The 14729-nt window shown below is 47.8% G+C and overlaps 2 protein-coding genes across 7 annotated transcripts in view; one reads left to right on the forward strand and one right to left on the reverse strand.

Moving 5' to 3' along the window:
• C46H19orf44 (chromosome 46 C19orf44 homolog) overlaps positions 1-8514 on the forward strand; it is a 22808-nt gene extending 14294 nt beyond the window's left edge. For 3 of the 5 annotated variants that reach the window (XM_078615111.1, XM_078615115.1, XM_078615113.1), the window contains exon 10: positions 81-1741. In XM_078615111.1, coding sequence (XP_078471237.1) covers positions 81-170 — 90 coding nt within the window. In that variant the 3' untranslated portion in view covers positions 171-1741. Of the gene's footprint in view, positions 1-80; positions 1742-2095 lie in introns of those variants that run through there. The other 2 variants (XR_013588337.1, XM_078615114.1) reach the window with 2 other exon arrangements.
• LOC144733291 (uncharacterized) lies at positions 1741-13797 on the reverse strand. Of its 2 annotated transcripts, none has more exons than XM_078615117.1 (5): positions 13418-13797; positions 7460-7907; positions 4779-4880; positions 3913-4020; positions 1741-3533 (listed from the first exon to the last, which is right to left on the reverse strand). In XM_078615117.1, exons 2-5 carry the CDS (start codon positions 7905-7907, stop codon positions 2671-2673), a joined length of 1521 nt encoding a protein of 506 aa, XP_078471243.1. In that variant the 5' UTR covers positions 13418-13797; the 3' UTR covers positions 1741-2670. The 2 variants fall into 2 exon arrangements, with proteins under 2 accessions (XP_078471243.1, XP_078471242.1); XM_078615116.1 differs by having other exon boundaries at positions 4767-4880.
• Positions 13798-14729: the final 932 nt, after the last annotated feature.

The raw sequence follows: 14729 nt of genomic DNA on the forward strand, positions 1-14729 counted from the left end.
GGCTGTGCTACGAGTACAAAGACGACTGACTACTACACGATCTTATCTCCTCCTCCCACCCCTCTTGGCTGACATTGCAGTTTCTGGAGCGGAACCGCCGGCCGAAGTTGACGATGGAGGAGGCGCAGGAGCAGGTGTTACGGGAAATGCGGGAGTACCATTACTTGTGAAGATCTTTTTGAAAAGGGTGCGGAGTAGAATCCCTACCCAACCATTCTGAAGGTGCTGGGTGCTAATGCTCACGCTCACCCTCCCCCACCACCTATGTATGTTGAACTTCTTTCACACCGTATGTAGCCAACCGTGCTAATCGGAGGTGCAGGAGGACAACCCAAACAAACGAGGCAGTTCGAAAGAAATACGTTTTCAATCTTGATTTAAAAGTGCATAGCTCCAGTGGCTTGCTAATATCAGAAAAGTGTTCCAGACGGCCGCAGAAGTGCATCTGAAAGTGCGCGATGCAGTGACCGTCTTTGTTCAACGGCGAGCCAAAAGCCGCTGCGAGATTGACTGGAGTCCGCATGATGGTTTATCTCCTCTTTGACGAGAACAGCAAAGTATTGTGGTTCAAACTTAGACCGGGTAGGTGAACAAGAGACTTTAACCCCCCACCGCTAAAAATTCCTGTGGACAGGCTTACAGTTGGCTAAAATTTAACCGTAAATAGTATTACCAAATAATTTTTACTATTCAGGTAATATATTTCTAGTTGACTCGTGGGCCGTGGTCACATCTGCGGCATTACAAACATGCTGCCTGCTTGCACATAATTGATTCTATGCTTTTATTACCATAAAGCAACTGGCAAGTTAACACTCTGTAGGCCCCATCCCTTCCTTTATGGCTCCATTGTCTCTTCATGCTCTTTTGCGCACCGTCGCCTTTCCTTTTTAGGAACCATGCCCCTCCTTGTTTAGGCCCTGCCTATTCCTCCTGACACACAGGTGGGGCTTGTTTGGGTAATGGTGGGTGGTTGGGGAAGGTGGGGAGTGAGCGTTTACAGCAGTGGTAGTCGTGGGCGGGGACAGTAGGTAGGGGTGGGACGGCTGAAGGATGCTGACCATAATTTTTAGTGCAATAACAGATATTGCAAAGGTAATTCAATATAGTTTACGTCCAATGCATTTGCTGATGACCAAATCGCCTAGAATGTGCCCAATCTCATCAGACCTTGGAAGCTAAGTTGGGTTGAGCCTGGATAGTGCAACCATTGGTTGCCCAGCTGGGCAGCTACATTGTCAGCAGAGGGCAATGTACTATGCTGTAATGCATATTACAGGTAGGAACAACAGTTCCACACTGCCCACCAGGGATTATTTGTCTGTCTGTCGTGCATAGCCACGCCCTCGATTTGTATTTCATAGAGTGCTTCGGGCGGGCTCAGCACCACATGACGCGCCGCCCCACGCAGCTTGCGCCGCATGACACGGATCGCACGAATGCGCTGTCCAACCAAGTTCCTACCTGCCCACTGCGAAGGAACGTGTTCTCTCGGCTTTCATTAGCGTGAACTAGGGACAAACAATCCACACCACTGATACAGCGTGGGAAGGCCTTCATCCAGCAGTGGATTGACAGAGGGGCTATATTTTAATATTGCATTGCAGGATACATTCATTTACGCAGTGTCAAACTATTTTAAAAGGAATATATAGCATTATAGGGTTTTCTAACATTTAAGGTGAACTGCAATGTGTTTGTGTGTAAAAGTGTGGTATATAATTAAAACGTGCCAAACAATTTTCTTAAATATTATTTATTTATTTATGGCAATACACATACAAAGGAATGAAAATCCATAACCCGGGAATTCTTCAGGTCATTGAAGCATTTTAACCATTAAAGCATCAAATACACCTATACATGTAAAGCAACAATCCACTACAAAATTTTAAAAATACATTGTTACTCAAGCACGTATAAATAAAAATGCATAAGCAAAACTACCACCCAAGTTCTAGCGCTGCAGTACGAGTTATTATTCGTCAGAAAGAAAAATAAAAACTTTAGCTGTCCAATGCTCACTCGGGATGTTCCGTGCGTTGCTCGCCATGATGTCCGACGTTCCTCTCCCATGTGCTGCTACCTATTTCAGGAAGCGAACTGAAAGGTGAAAGCGCATGGAGCAAAACGTCGGACATCACGCTGAACGGCACACGGTGCAACCCGAAAACACACCCTAGTGCTATGGAGCACAACCGAGAAAACCTATGTGCAGTGGTGCAACTCAAATTTTTACTTAACCAGGTAAGGCCCACTGAGCTATGTGGCTCTTTTTTTCAGAAGCGACCTGGCCACAAATGATAGCTCAACGAAGTGACTTATGTGGAAATTCATAGCAGCCAAATACTCTAAACGCATTATTCTGTGGAGGGAAAAACCGGAGGACCCAGAGAAAAAGCCACTTTTCCACGGGGAGAACATGCAAACTCCAAATATACAGGCGTCGGGGTCGGGATCGAACCCCACCACCTCCTGTATACGAGATGGTTAACATGTCGCCACTGTGGCAAGATGCGAACTCATCGTTTTCATTTTAGAACAAGAGCTCGCAAGCTTGAAATTGTCTTGCCAAAACGCATAAAACAAAATGTCAGAAGTGATGGGCGATACGGCCTTCCATTCACCATTCCATCCCTTCTTCAAGCCACGCACACCACCCATGGTGGCTCACGGCACACAGTGCTGCGTCCGCTTGTGCTGCGTGACGGCGTAGGGGAACATGAATGCCTTTCCGCAGATGTCGCACAAGAAGGGCTTCTGGCCGCTGTGCATTCGGCGGTGGTTGAGCAGGTGGTCTGAGCGTGTGAAGCGCTTTCCACACTCCTCACAGCCGTACGGCTTCTCGCCCGTGTGCGTGCGGAAGTGTACACGCAGCTTCTGCTTGGAGCGGAACGCCCGGCCGCAGGCGTGGCACGCGAAGGGCCTCTCCGCAGACTCGTCATAAGTCCACTGCGGTTGCGGGAAGCCGGCCTTCGTGGCTACCTCACTCAGATATGCCGGCAGGGCGAAGGGTGGGAGCCCGTTGCTCAGCGGGTCCGCGTTCCCGCCACCGCTACGGCCCTTCCCTCGCCCGCTGGGCACGCCCTTGCTGGAACCGGCGCTAGCCGATGCTCTCCGTCTGCTACGGAATCGCTCTGTAGAGCCGAGGGCGCCCAGGTCATCACTTGGCTTGCGACCAAGCCCGTAGCCCCTGCTCGACTTTTCGCCGGCAGTGGCCACGCCTCCCCTTGGCTGGTCGTCGTCGTCGTCATCATCGTCGTCGTAGTTGTCGCTCTGCGTGATGCCGTACGCGTCGATCGCGCCGTACGAGTTGATGTCCCCATACTTGTTCACCTCCTCGTAGCAGCTGGCTTTTTCATCGTCTAGGGGGAGGTCACACTGGTGCTGCTGCTGCAGAAGCAGAGGTGGCTGAGGAGGTGGATGATGATGCGAGTTGTCCTCGTCGTTGGCAGTCGCATCCTGGGAGCGTCTCGACGTCAAGGCGTCATCGCCTTTTTCACTCGGAACCCAGGACTTGTCGCAGGGCTTATCTGTGGGGAACAGGGGATTTGATTCAAGCAGCATCGTTTACCGTGTCTTGCATGTGTCTCGTTCGTGTCATCTCATTAACCGTCTATTAGGTGTATCACAATTCACCTACCCACAAACCCCTGCGAATTTAGGATGTTGAGACGTGTCCTGGAAAAACTTGATAACCCAAACAAGTCAGCTGTCCACAAAGCAGGCTTTTGCTGAGAGTAGGCAGATTTAGTGGATGATAAAATGTGAACTATTCAGTTCATATTGCGTGCTCAACTCTCAGGAGGTGATGCAATTCAAAACTATCAAAAGTGCATTGTAAAGTGTTCCAATGAAGCCAGCATGGGCTATCGTAAAAAAATATATATGCTTAAATGTTTATGTCCTTACCTTCCATTCCCATCTCTACTTTAACTTCGTTTGTATCCTCTTCCTTGTGGCTTTGCTGTTCCTGCGACTCTTCATCTGAACCTTCCGCCCACTGCACATCCTTGTAACCTGCAGAGAAGAACCAGTCAACAATGGGCGAGCAATGATTCACGTTTCGGGTGGAAACTCTTATTCCACCTTAAAATTTTCTCAAATACCCATGACTTGAGTCATTTTCCACCCGATGATTATTGATCGTCAGATCTCATCAGCTAAGCAGGATTTTTGTGCTAGGATATTTCTTGGGATGGGCGACCACCACGCACGCCAGGTAACCATAGGCATCTGGGGGGCTTCGCTGTGTTGTGTGCAGCAAGATCTTTTGTTGTACTCTGCTAGGGTGCTCCTACGTCTCTGCTCCAGTATATTCACCAACCCTCACTGACCAGAGTGGTGAAGTATGGACAGTTAATCCTCGCGACACACACGTTGTGGGCAGGCCCGTCTTTCAGCAGTGGATTAACAATGCCTGTAAATGTTTGCGTTGCATTAAGACAATGTTTCTAAGCCAACTTCCTGTTATGGAGGAAATCTGCCAATTTCAAAACTGTCAATTCGATGTGTGTCGGCCATTTCATCAGCATGAGAAATTGCACTTTAAGCTGTAAACTGCACAGGTGCACAGATCCAAACATCCCAATATAGGACCACGAAAGCTTGGGCAAATATTGGTGCCGGTTCTGGCCGGCTTCCCGCTTGTCTGTAGTATCCCATGTATCTGCAAGAAAACTGCGCATTTCAAATTCTACAGCGTTTTTAGATGCAATCTGCATTAATGACGCTAAATATACATAATGGACCTTGCGCAAAGTCACCTGTGTATTTACCTTCGTTTTCCATCTTTAATTCTTTCCAAACTCCATCGCCGGTCTGGACGAAGATCGGAGGGCTGTCCCTCGGCATTTGTGGTGAATTGCTTTGAGAAAAAGCTGGTTAAAAGAACAGAACCATAGCGTTATGTAGGCAACCCAAGAGGGAAGCCGTTACAAACCGGTAACAGCCTTGGGGAAAAAAATTCAACGAAAGTTAAGTTGAACTTGCCGAGTGGCTCAGAGGTCAAAGTGCAGAGTCGGCAGCATTGAGATCCTGTGCTCAATTCTGGGCAGCAATCTGACTAGTCCAGGGTTCCCAAATCTAGTGGGTTCCATGGTCTCACCAATGGTTGCACAAAACACATCTTTGGTTCTGCACTTATTTAGGCTAATTCTAGCTCTGAGAATGAAAATATTGGGTTTGATTCTCATGCAATTGTAGCGGCATCGTTGAGCGCTGTACGCGATTGCCACGACTGTAATAACGGCTTCGAGTCGACAGGGAGCAGAAGGGAGTCTAATAAGGGTGATGAGTCAGGACGTTGGGCAAAGGTAACCCTAAGGCAGCTCGGGACCACAGGTACAAACCCCCAGGAAGGGGGCTGGGGGATAACGTCACTCCCCAGGCCCTTCCAGACGGTTCCAGAAGGGAGGAGTGGCTCGGGGCGGAGTGAGCCAGAATCCAGTATAAAAGACGGTCCCCTGAACGGGACCGGCAGTCGTGGTCAAGCCGAAGACCCGAAGACCAGCCAGAATAGGACCCTAGGAACCCCCGGACACGAAGTCCTTGTCAGGGCTGGGACCGAGTGGGCGAGTGGTCCTAGGCTGGGTCTGGTTAGGCTAGCCTCCCCTAGGTCCCTCTAGACGGAGGGCTGATATATAGAGAGTGGTCCCAGTGATTAGGACACGCTAGCCCGGAGGCGATACCTCCCCAGGGTATCTGGTGGAAGGGGCCGATACCCCTTTGTGTCAGGGACCTTGTGTTACTGTTATAAATAAACGTGTTGCCTCCAGAGAAGATTTGGTTCCCATCCTTACCCACTACACAATGAAAATTATTCTCTACAGCAGAGTGGGTGGGGACGTGTTGTCTCCTACTTCTAGATTTGAAGCTTTCGTGACTGCAAGGATTCATACTCTTAGGTTTTTTCGGTAAAGGCACGTAGGTAAAAATAAATAATAAAAATAAATAATAAACTGATAGAAATAATTATAGAAATAAAATAATAAATCACGACGTTTCGGGCGCAACACAAGCGTCCGTCATCAGGTGGGACAACCACAGCAAGAAACAAATGCTTACCTACGTGACTTTACCGAAAAAACCTAAGAGTGTCTCCTACTTTTTGGACCAGAGGTCTGTAATATCCGCTTCTCTGGACCGTTTCTGACATGAAGGGTTGCACTTCTCTGCAAGAGATTCAAATGAATTATTTATCTTGCGATGTCGATAGAAGAATTGGAATAAAATTGGGGAAAAGACAAATAGTTTATAAAATGACTAGTTGACAAATGTAAACTTATTGACAGACTGTTTTATCTTCATTGAAAAGTAATGGTTAAAGTTATACACCTATTGCGAACATAACCAGCACAATCGTGATTGGTCGTTGAGCTTGGATCTATCGATGGCAGAGCACCCTCCACCCGCTCTCCCCCAGTGGTACGATGAATTGCCATGATACATTGTCATGATTCAATTTGAACAAAGGATTATTTTATCTTGTTTGTATTTTTTCTTTCCCGAATGCAAAGTTTTTGCTGTTGGCTTAAATGTAAAATTAGCAAGATTTGCCTATGATTTTCACTATTTTTAAATCCTTTATATTAAGTTCACTTGCTTGCTTGCGCGCTTACGACCGTGCAAATCTTTCGGTCGTTTTTTAACCCACTTCCCGTGATCCAATCGAGCTGACATTTTGCACACAGACTCGTTGTGCGTGACAATTTATTTTCGTGAAATTTTTTTTTCCATAACTTTACAATTTTTAGGAAAAACTAAAATTATATTTAATTACCAATTGCTTAATGGTGGCAGGCAATCATCTGACCCATAGGTGGCAGCCATCTCAAGCCAGAGGACGAGAGGACTCTAGCCGCCACGCATATAAAGGATTTATAGTGAAAAACTTTGTTTTTACGGGTTAATTTTTTAAATCCTTTATATTAAGTTCACTTGCTTGCTTGCTTGCGCGCTTACGGCCGTGCAAATCTTTCGGTCGTTTTTTAACCACTTCCCGTGATCCAATCGAGCTGACATTTTGCACACAGACTCGTTGTGCGTGACAATTTCTTTTCGTGAAAATTTGTTTCAAAAATTTTACACTTTTTAGGTAAATTTTTTTATATTTAATTACCAATTGCCTAATGGTGGCAGGAAATCATCTGACCCATAGGTGGCAGCCATCTCAAGCCAGAGGACGAGAGGACTCTAGCCGCCCGTTTCAAAGACCAATGTGGGCTGGGTTGTGGCCCATTGAACACGCATATAAAGGATTTATAGTGAAAAACTTTGTTTTTTACGGGTTAATTTTTCATAAATACAGAAGCTGGTAGAAGCGCACCCCCATTGGAAGTAAGGTACGGGTGTAAATAACCACAAAAAACTGTAAATTTTAGACCAATTAGGCTGAATCATTGCTTCTTGCCGGATGGTCAACGAAATCGGCACCCCCACAATTATTTGCCCCGCGCACCTTCCAAGGGTTGGTCCTCTTGCGCTACATCGTCCATGGCCGTGTCGTCCTCGGAGGCCGGCGTACGGGCGTCCAGCGCGTTCAGCTTATCGGCCGAGCGGAGGAACTCGCGGCTGAGGCTGCTCAACGTGCTCACCAGCACCTCCAGTAGCGAGCCGAGGCCGGGGCACGACCGGCCCGATGCGGCGGCGGCGCCGCAGTCGCCGGCGCGCTCCGCCGGGAACGCCGCCACCACGCGGCGCAGCACGGCGTAGAAGCCGAAGGGCAGGCGCTCTCGGGCGACGCAGAAGAGCTCGGAGCGAACCTGCAGGTCCTCGGCGCAGGCAAGCAGCACCTCGTAGTCCCGGATGCCTAGCTCGGTGTCCATGGCGAGCGCGATCTCCGTGTTCACGCCCATCTTGCCCAGCCAGCCCGAGAAGTCGGCGTGCTGGTCCACCTCGCACGCCATCTGCGAACGGTAGCGGCGAAACGGTACGTCATGGGTCGTCGTGCAAAAACGTTGCCTGACCAATGCCCAGAGCGGAAGCTTGGCAGGCGATTACCAGAACTCTTAGCTTGCCAAGTTGCGGAAAATGTTATCGGATGGGGTAATTGTCTAAAATATTAGCTTACCTTGTTGCCCAGAAAGCTAGCTTGTCGTATAATAGCCAGACATTTTTATATTGTCTAGCAGTTCCCCAGAATATTAGCTTGCCAGGTTATTGCTTGAAATGTTTGCTTCCCTGTCCCTTGCCCAGAGTATGAGCTCCACTGGCCATTGCCCATAATGCTAATAAGCAAGGACATTGCCTGAAATGTTAGCATTGCCAAGACTGTCTGAAACATTAGCTTGCCTGGCTATTGTCCAAAATGTCAGCGTGTTGGGAGTTTTTCATTGCAGTCGAGGCGGTGTTTTGTTAAGGTATAAAGTTACTGCTTTAGTTAACTTATTCACACTACGATGAATATCAGGTAGTAATAACAGAAAACTATTTCCTGAAGAGGGCCAGTGGACAGAAATGTCATGATCTTTATTTCCTGCTGATGACAAAAAATAAACTCCTTTTTTATATGGACTTGCAAATTGATGTATTGTTCATGACGGTTACATCAGGGTGAAAGTGTCTTTGCTCATGGGATAATGGGGCTGTGCTCATCTTGTTGGCAGCCCTAAACCAGCATTTGGAATTTCACATAGTATGGCAGTGGTGGAGGCAGGTACATCCAGAAGACACTCCAGAGTTTAATAACCACAAATTGGTTCGAATCATCCCTTCTTGTGACATGTCCTGCCCAAGCCCATTTGTGTTGTCAATATATCTCTAACTTGTGCAAGACGAACAACTTAGTGGCAGCCAAAGTGGGGAACATGCCCAAGAGGACCTCAACTGGAAGACAAAGCAATGAAATCAACTGACGTGTGGGAGCTAGTTGGATATGTTACGTTGCAGGCCTGTGAAAATGGTGGTAGCTTGGGAAGACCTTCAGCCATTGACTGCTCACGACTGATGATGGTACTAATGTTATCAGTGGTTAAGTATTTTGTATCTGAAAAAAGCGTTCAGGGACTGTACTGCCAGAGCTGCACAAGCATAAACGAACTCGCTGCATTCATTTCCTTGATCTCCAGGTCTTATTCTCTTCCTACATATCTCTGCAGGACTTAATACCTTCATCTGCGCGACATCTCTCACAAGCACCATTTATTTTTCCCCAGCTGCTGCTGAGACCCTCATCCCTGCCTACATCACATTCGGACTCGACGACTGAAACGCTTCTCGACAGCCACCCCAAATTCTTCACCTCCAAACTCCAGATGATCCAAAATGATGCTGCCAGACTACTCACCCATTGATGCGATCACATCACCGTTACACTGACACCTCAACGGGTTGGCGTTTCAAGATCACCCTCACATTCATCAAGACCCTACACGGACCCATCCCAGCCTACCCTCTCCCTGCTCGTATCACTCACCTGCACGCACTCTCTTGCCACTCCCCTCTCATCAGAGCACCCTCTGATCCAGCAACCAAGTCTTAACTCTCTCAGGCTCCAGTTAATATTGGCTTGACTGGGGACGTCGTCAGAAATCGCTCATTCTCTGCTTCGCCCATAGACTCTTCCTTTCCTCTCGCCAACCATGCTGCCGACTCCCTGCACCTATACATGTCCTACAACTGGCTGTCTATGAAATGTATACACTTATACCCACTGTTTCCATACAAGAATTGTGTTGTATTAACACTGCTTTATAACCAAACATATATAAGCCCATGTATCAGACAATGGCCCTTCAGATCACATAGCAAGGGCAGGGATAATTTTTATAATGTTGTACTTTAACTTGGTGCCTTTCTGGGTGGAGTTTGTATGTTCTCTCCCTGTGCTGAATGAGATTTCTCCGGGTTCTTTGGTTTCCTCCCATATCTAAAAAAAAAACCCCAATGCAACTGGTATTGGGCCAAACATCCCAATGCTGAAAAAATATCTGGAAGCTACTAAATTCGGATTACGCACAATATTGTCCTACTACTGCAACAACTTAGCAAGACCCTTTTGAATGACGAGTCTTAGGACTCATGAGGCCCTCTGGGATAAATAAGCCTAATAATAAAATAATCATTTAAAAAACCCTCTTCATTTGTTCAAAATTCCACAGGCCTGGCACTTACTCTGGCCTCCACCGTGCGTGTTGGTGCAAAGGAAAGAGTGTATTTGCTTGGGTTGGGGGCACAGGCTAGGGTGCCGTTAACACAACGCAGACTTTCGGTGTTAGACTAAGTAAGTTGTAATTGGATGACATTGGGGATTACAGATGGGTGTGCTTAATAATATCAAGCAATCATTGCACAGCGTGTGGACCAACGGGCAAACTGATTCCAGGATTATAATTATCAATGTTTTACAGCCATTCTTTAACATCTTCATCTCAGGGTACTCCGGTTTCCTCCCACATGAAGCCAGAAAACTCAATGTTAGGATTGGCTAAAAACATCCAAATGCATATGCTAAACATCCATGAAAATCTCTAACTCAAACAGTACACACAACCCGTGCATTCGCACATGCAGGCCATGTGCAAAGATGCGCTCGCAGGGATGCGCGTAAGACACATGCACACATCTTCACAGACTTGCAGACATGCAAAGAGACGCACACAAATGGGTCGATACACAAATATCAACACAAAACACTGACCCAAAATACAATCGCATACATACAACAAATGGAGCCAGAGGTACACAAACACACACAACAGAGAGCCAGACACATTACACAAACACTCTTACAATTCAGGACACAGGTACTTACACAAACATGCCCACATAAATAAACACGCATCACAGAAACCCAGACGGACTATATAAGGCATCTTTATCCCTTGCACAGCCTCCGATGCAGACTATTGGGGCAAGTGCTGTTAGCGAGCACCTATTAATTCCAGAACGTCGCAGAGTGGGGGTGATGTGGCCAGCTCGAACCCCGGCCGTCTTTATCTTCCCAGTGTGGATTCTTCCACACCACCAGATACTCATTTAAAGCTGAATTCGACCTAGTCGAGGCCCAGGACCGGTTCAGATAACATTCGCCAGAATGGAACACGAGCGAACGGCGTAACTGCGCACACAAGAGACTCGGGCAGCATAAATTAAAGTAATTGTCCACAGCATGTTCTCATTAATGGGCTGAGATCAGACCTCAAAAATAAATACGCAATTATGATTATATTACGTACGGCGGCAATGTGTTAAGGAGCTCATATTGCCAATGCTTGCATGTCTTATTCTTGGTTCTTTCGGTAAAGTCACGTAGAAGGGAAATAAAAAAAAACATAATAAAATTCTATTACGACTATTATATTATGTTAAAATTTATTTATTTTATTATTTCCCTTCTACGTGACTTTACCGTAAGAACCAAGAATATGAATCCCTGCAGTCACGAAAGCTTTAAATCGAAAAAGCTTGGATGTCTGTTAGCCACGACGAGAGAGGGCTTCACAGGGTAGGTAGGGGTTTGTGTAGTTTTGCTCCGTTGAATGAGTGCTGACCACGCAGTAGCTTACTATACGGACGGTCCATAGCTTGGGGTTGCACGGCCGCATCTCCGATGAGCACGGTTTGACTACTACGTACGGTGCCGAAAGAAGTTCAACATACCCTTTGAGTGCATACAATCTCGGCTCATTTTTTAAAAATCCTTTATATTAAGTTCACTTGCTTGCTTGCTTGCGCGCTTACGACCGTGCAAATCTTTCGGTCGTTTTTTAACCCACTTCCCGTGATCCAATCGAGCTGACATTTTGCACACAGACTCGTTGTGCGTGACAATTTATTTTCGTAAAAAATGTTTTCCAAAATTTTCTACATTTTAGGAATTGTTTTTTATAATTAATTACCAATTGCTTAATGGTGGCAGGCAATCATCTGACCCATAGGTGGCAGCCATCTCAAGCCAGAGGACGAGAGGACTCTAGCCGCCACGCATATAAAGGATTTATAGTGAAAAACTTTGTTTTTACGGGTTAATTTTTTATTTTCCCATCGGCCTGATGGTGGCTGCAAGCGGGGATCTTCTAGGAGGAATGCCAAAGCTAGGAGGTGCGATGTTTGGGTCTCGAATGAGGTGTTTATTCTGGAGGTCCCGCGCAGTTTCCACACTGTTAGCCGGCGTTCAACTATCAAGAAAAAGGGAAACTTAACGGACTGCAATTGGCCCCAATCCCCTCGCCCGGTGACCCTTAAAGTCTGGCCCACACTGTGCATCATCACATTAATCCCAGACCGCAGCATCAGCATCAGCAGCGATTAGCCAGACACGTCCCGGCTTCATTGATTAAAAGATTTCACTATCGTGAGTAAAATAAAAATCATCGCTATAATGGGCCCTTAATAATAATTGAGGGCACATTGAAATTGGAGGGGTTAGACAGCGAAGTGATTTAAAGCCACAAAACACTGTACATGGTGAGGAAGAGCCGTATGAGACGATGCTAAACAGCATCGACTCATTCAGAACAACCCACGGCGCGTCTGTCATGGGGGTCAGTTTGACCAGACTTCACCCACGTTGGTAATTGCGGGATGGGTGAAGGGCAGGGAAAGGGTGTATTAGGGCAGCCAGTGGCTAAGGGCAGCCAGTGGCTGAGGGCAGCCAGTGGCCAAGGGGAGCCAGTGGCTAGGGGCAGCCAGTGGCCGAGGGCAGCCAGTGGCCGAGGGCAGCCAGTGGCCAAGGGCAGCGAGTGGCCAAGGGCAGCGAGTGGCCAGGGGCAGCGAGTGGCTAAGGGCAGCGAGTGGCCAAGGGCAGCGAGTGGCCAAGGGGAGCGAGTGGCTAAGGGCAGCGAGTGGCTGAGGGCAGCGAGTGGCTGAGGGCAGCGAGTGGCTGAGGGCAGCCAGTGGCTGAGGGCAGCGAGTGGCTAAGGGCAGCGAGTGGCTAAGGGCAGCCAGTGGCCAAGGGCAGCCAGTGGCCAAGGGCAGCCAGTGGCCAAGGGCAGCGAGTGTCTATGGGCAGCTAGTGGCCGAGGGCAGCTAGTGGCCAAGGGCAGTCAGTGGCTGAGGGCAGCGACTCGGACACGGCGTATCACTCGCCACTGACGGCCGCCGTGCTCTGGGTGTGGAACTCGGGGTCACACACGCGGCCCCGGGTTTGCATTGGCGCGGTACAACAACCACTGCGCCATCCACTCCCGCCAACACCTTCGAATTAAAAGAAATGCAGCAACAATTCGAAACGGACAACACACAATGTAGCCATGTAATCATTATAATAATAATACTGATTATCATGCTTTACATTGGCTACTAGAGCGTCCCGTCCGGACTTGTGCTGCACTTCCGCGTTGTATCTCACTCTCTCTCCCCATTCGTGTCGGTGATCGCACCGCACACACCGCACACCTGTACAATGCCTGACCATTGTGATGTTACACACCACACGTTCGCTGGATTGTCCTTTTAACCACAGCATCACGCTTACCTTGAACGGGCTCCGTCGATGATGATAATGGTGCTGGTTACTGCCGGTGAGCTGCCGACGAATGCGACGAGGAGAGACTCGCTAATTGGTGTTACCGACGACGATTTCTCACCTACCTAGCATTCGGTTAATTTTTACCGATTTTTGGGTAAAAAATTACATTTTTTTCCCGCTGGATTTTTTATTACGGCTGCTTCTTTATCATCTCCGCTTATCAGACGCCGTAAGAGAACCCCCCTACCTCACCGCGGAAATAAAAATAAAATAAATAACCTCAGGGGGATTTACTGTAAAACCATGGGCGACCTAATACAGCCAGCCCCATCCGTGTCCACGCGAGCGTGTGTGTGAAGGGTCCGGCCTGAATTAACGAATCGATTACTCGGCACGAATCGCGCGCATGTCGATTCCGAATAGTTATTCTCTAAATGTGGTAAGGCGAGGAGGGGGAAAAAAATGCTTCGTCGATTCGGTAATCGATCACCGTAGCAGGAATCGGCTGGAGCTCTTGCGGACGCTATGTGTTGACTTGGATCGAATCGATGTTAGCGCTGACCCCCCAATAAATCGATTCCCCGAGAATCGCCTCCTCCCGTCTTAATCTCGGCCTGATTCTTTTTTTGGGGGGGGGCACTCTGCGTGCGCGATGACGTCATTTACCAAGCGTTGGTGACGTCACGTGCCTAACAACGACATCACGTGCCTAACAACGACGTCACGTCAAGTGCGTGATACGTCACACCACTTTGAAGTATCGCGCATCAACCCGAGTACGTGATTACGTCACGCCAACTACGTCATACGTCACGCCTCACGTCATTGCGTCACGCCGCTATAACCGCGGTTACGTAATGTTATGTTTACGTGGTGACGTCATGCGTTGTGTATAACGCGTAGCGGGCAGCAGGCGGCAGTGCAATCCATTGTTGTACTGCACTAAATGAGAATCAGAATATTTATTAATAGTCATACCTGTCAACCCATACGGTTTACCCGTATTCTTCTACAGGGAAATTGAGTTTTCAGGTCCATACAGCGTACAGCCGTTTTAATACAGGCATAAAATTGAATAATTCGTCTATTTGTTTGTGTTTTGGGGCCGTCCATAAATGACGTCACGCGATTTTGGACGATTTTTGACCCCCCCCCCCGCTTTGTCACACGGCGTCACAAAAAGTCAGGCATCCCCTCAAATATGACGTCACAAAGCTCTGCCCCCCCAAATATAAAACACGCTTCAAATCGCTTTAAACTATTGTTATTGTAGTGCGTAATTAATGTGGCGCTGCACTCTGATGTTGTAGGAGAAAAC

The sequence above is a fragment of the Lampetra planeri genome, chromosome 46 (assembly GCF_965212315.1).
Source record: "Lampetra planeri chromosome 46, kcLamPlan1.2.h2, whole genome shotgun sequence".
Classification (NCBI taxonomy): Eukaryota; Metazoa; Chordata; class Hyperoartia; order Petromyzontiformes; family Petromyzontidae; genus Lampetra; species Lampetra planeri.

Bases quoted from the DNA above. Each gene is read 5' to 3' on its own strand.
- LOC144733291 (XM_078615116.1), bottom strand. From the start codon at position 7,907: ATGGCGTGCGAGGTGGACCAGCACGCCGACTTCTCGGGCTGGCTGGGC. The intron at 4,881-7,459 runs GTGCGCGGGGCA...TCTTTTAACCAG, and splicing joins AGAGGACCAACCCTTGGAAG to CTTTTTCTCAAAGCAATTCA. The intron at 4,021-4,766 runs GTGACTTTGCGC...TCTTCTCTGCAG, and splicing joins AAACGAAGGTAAATACACAG to GTTACAAGGATGTGCAGTGG.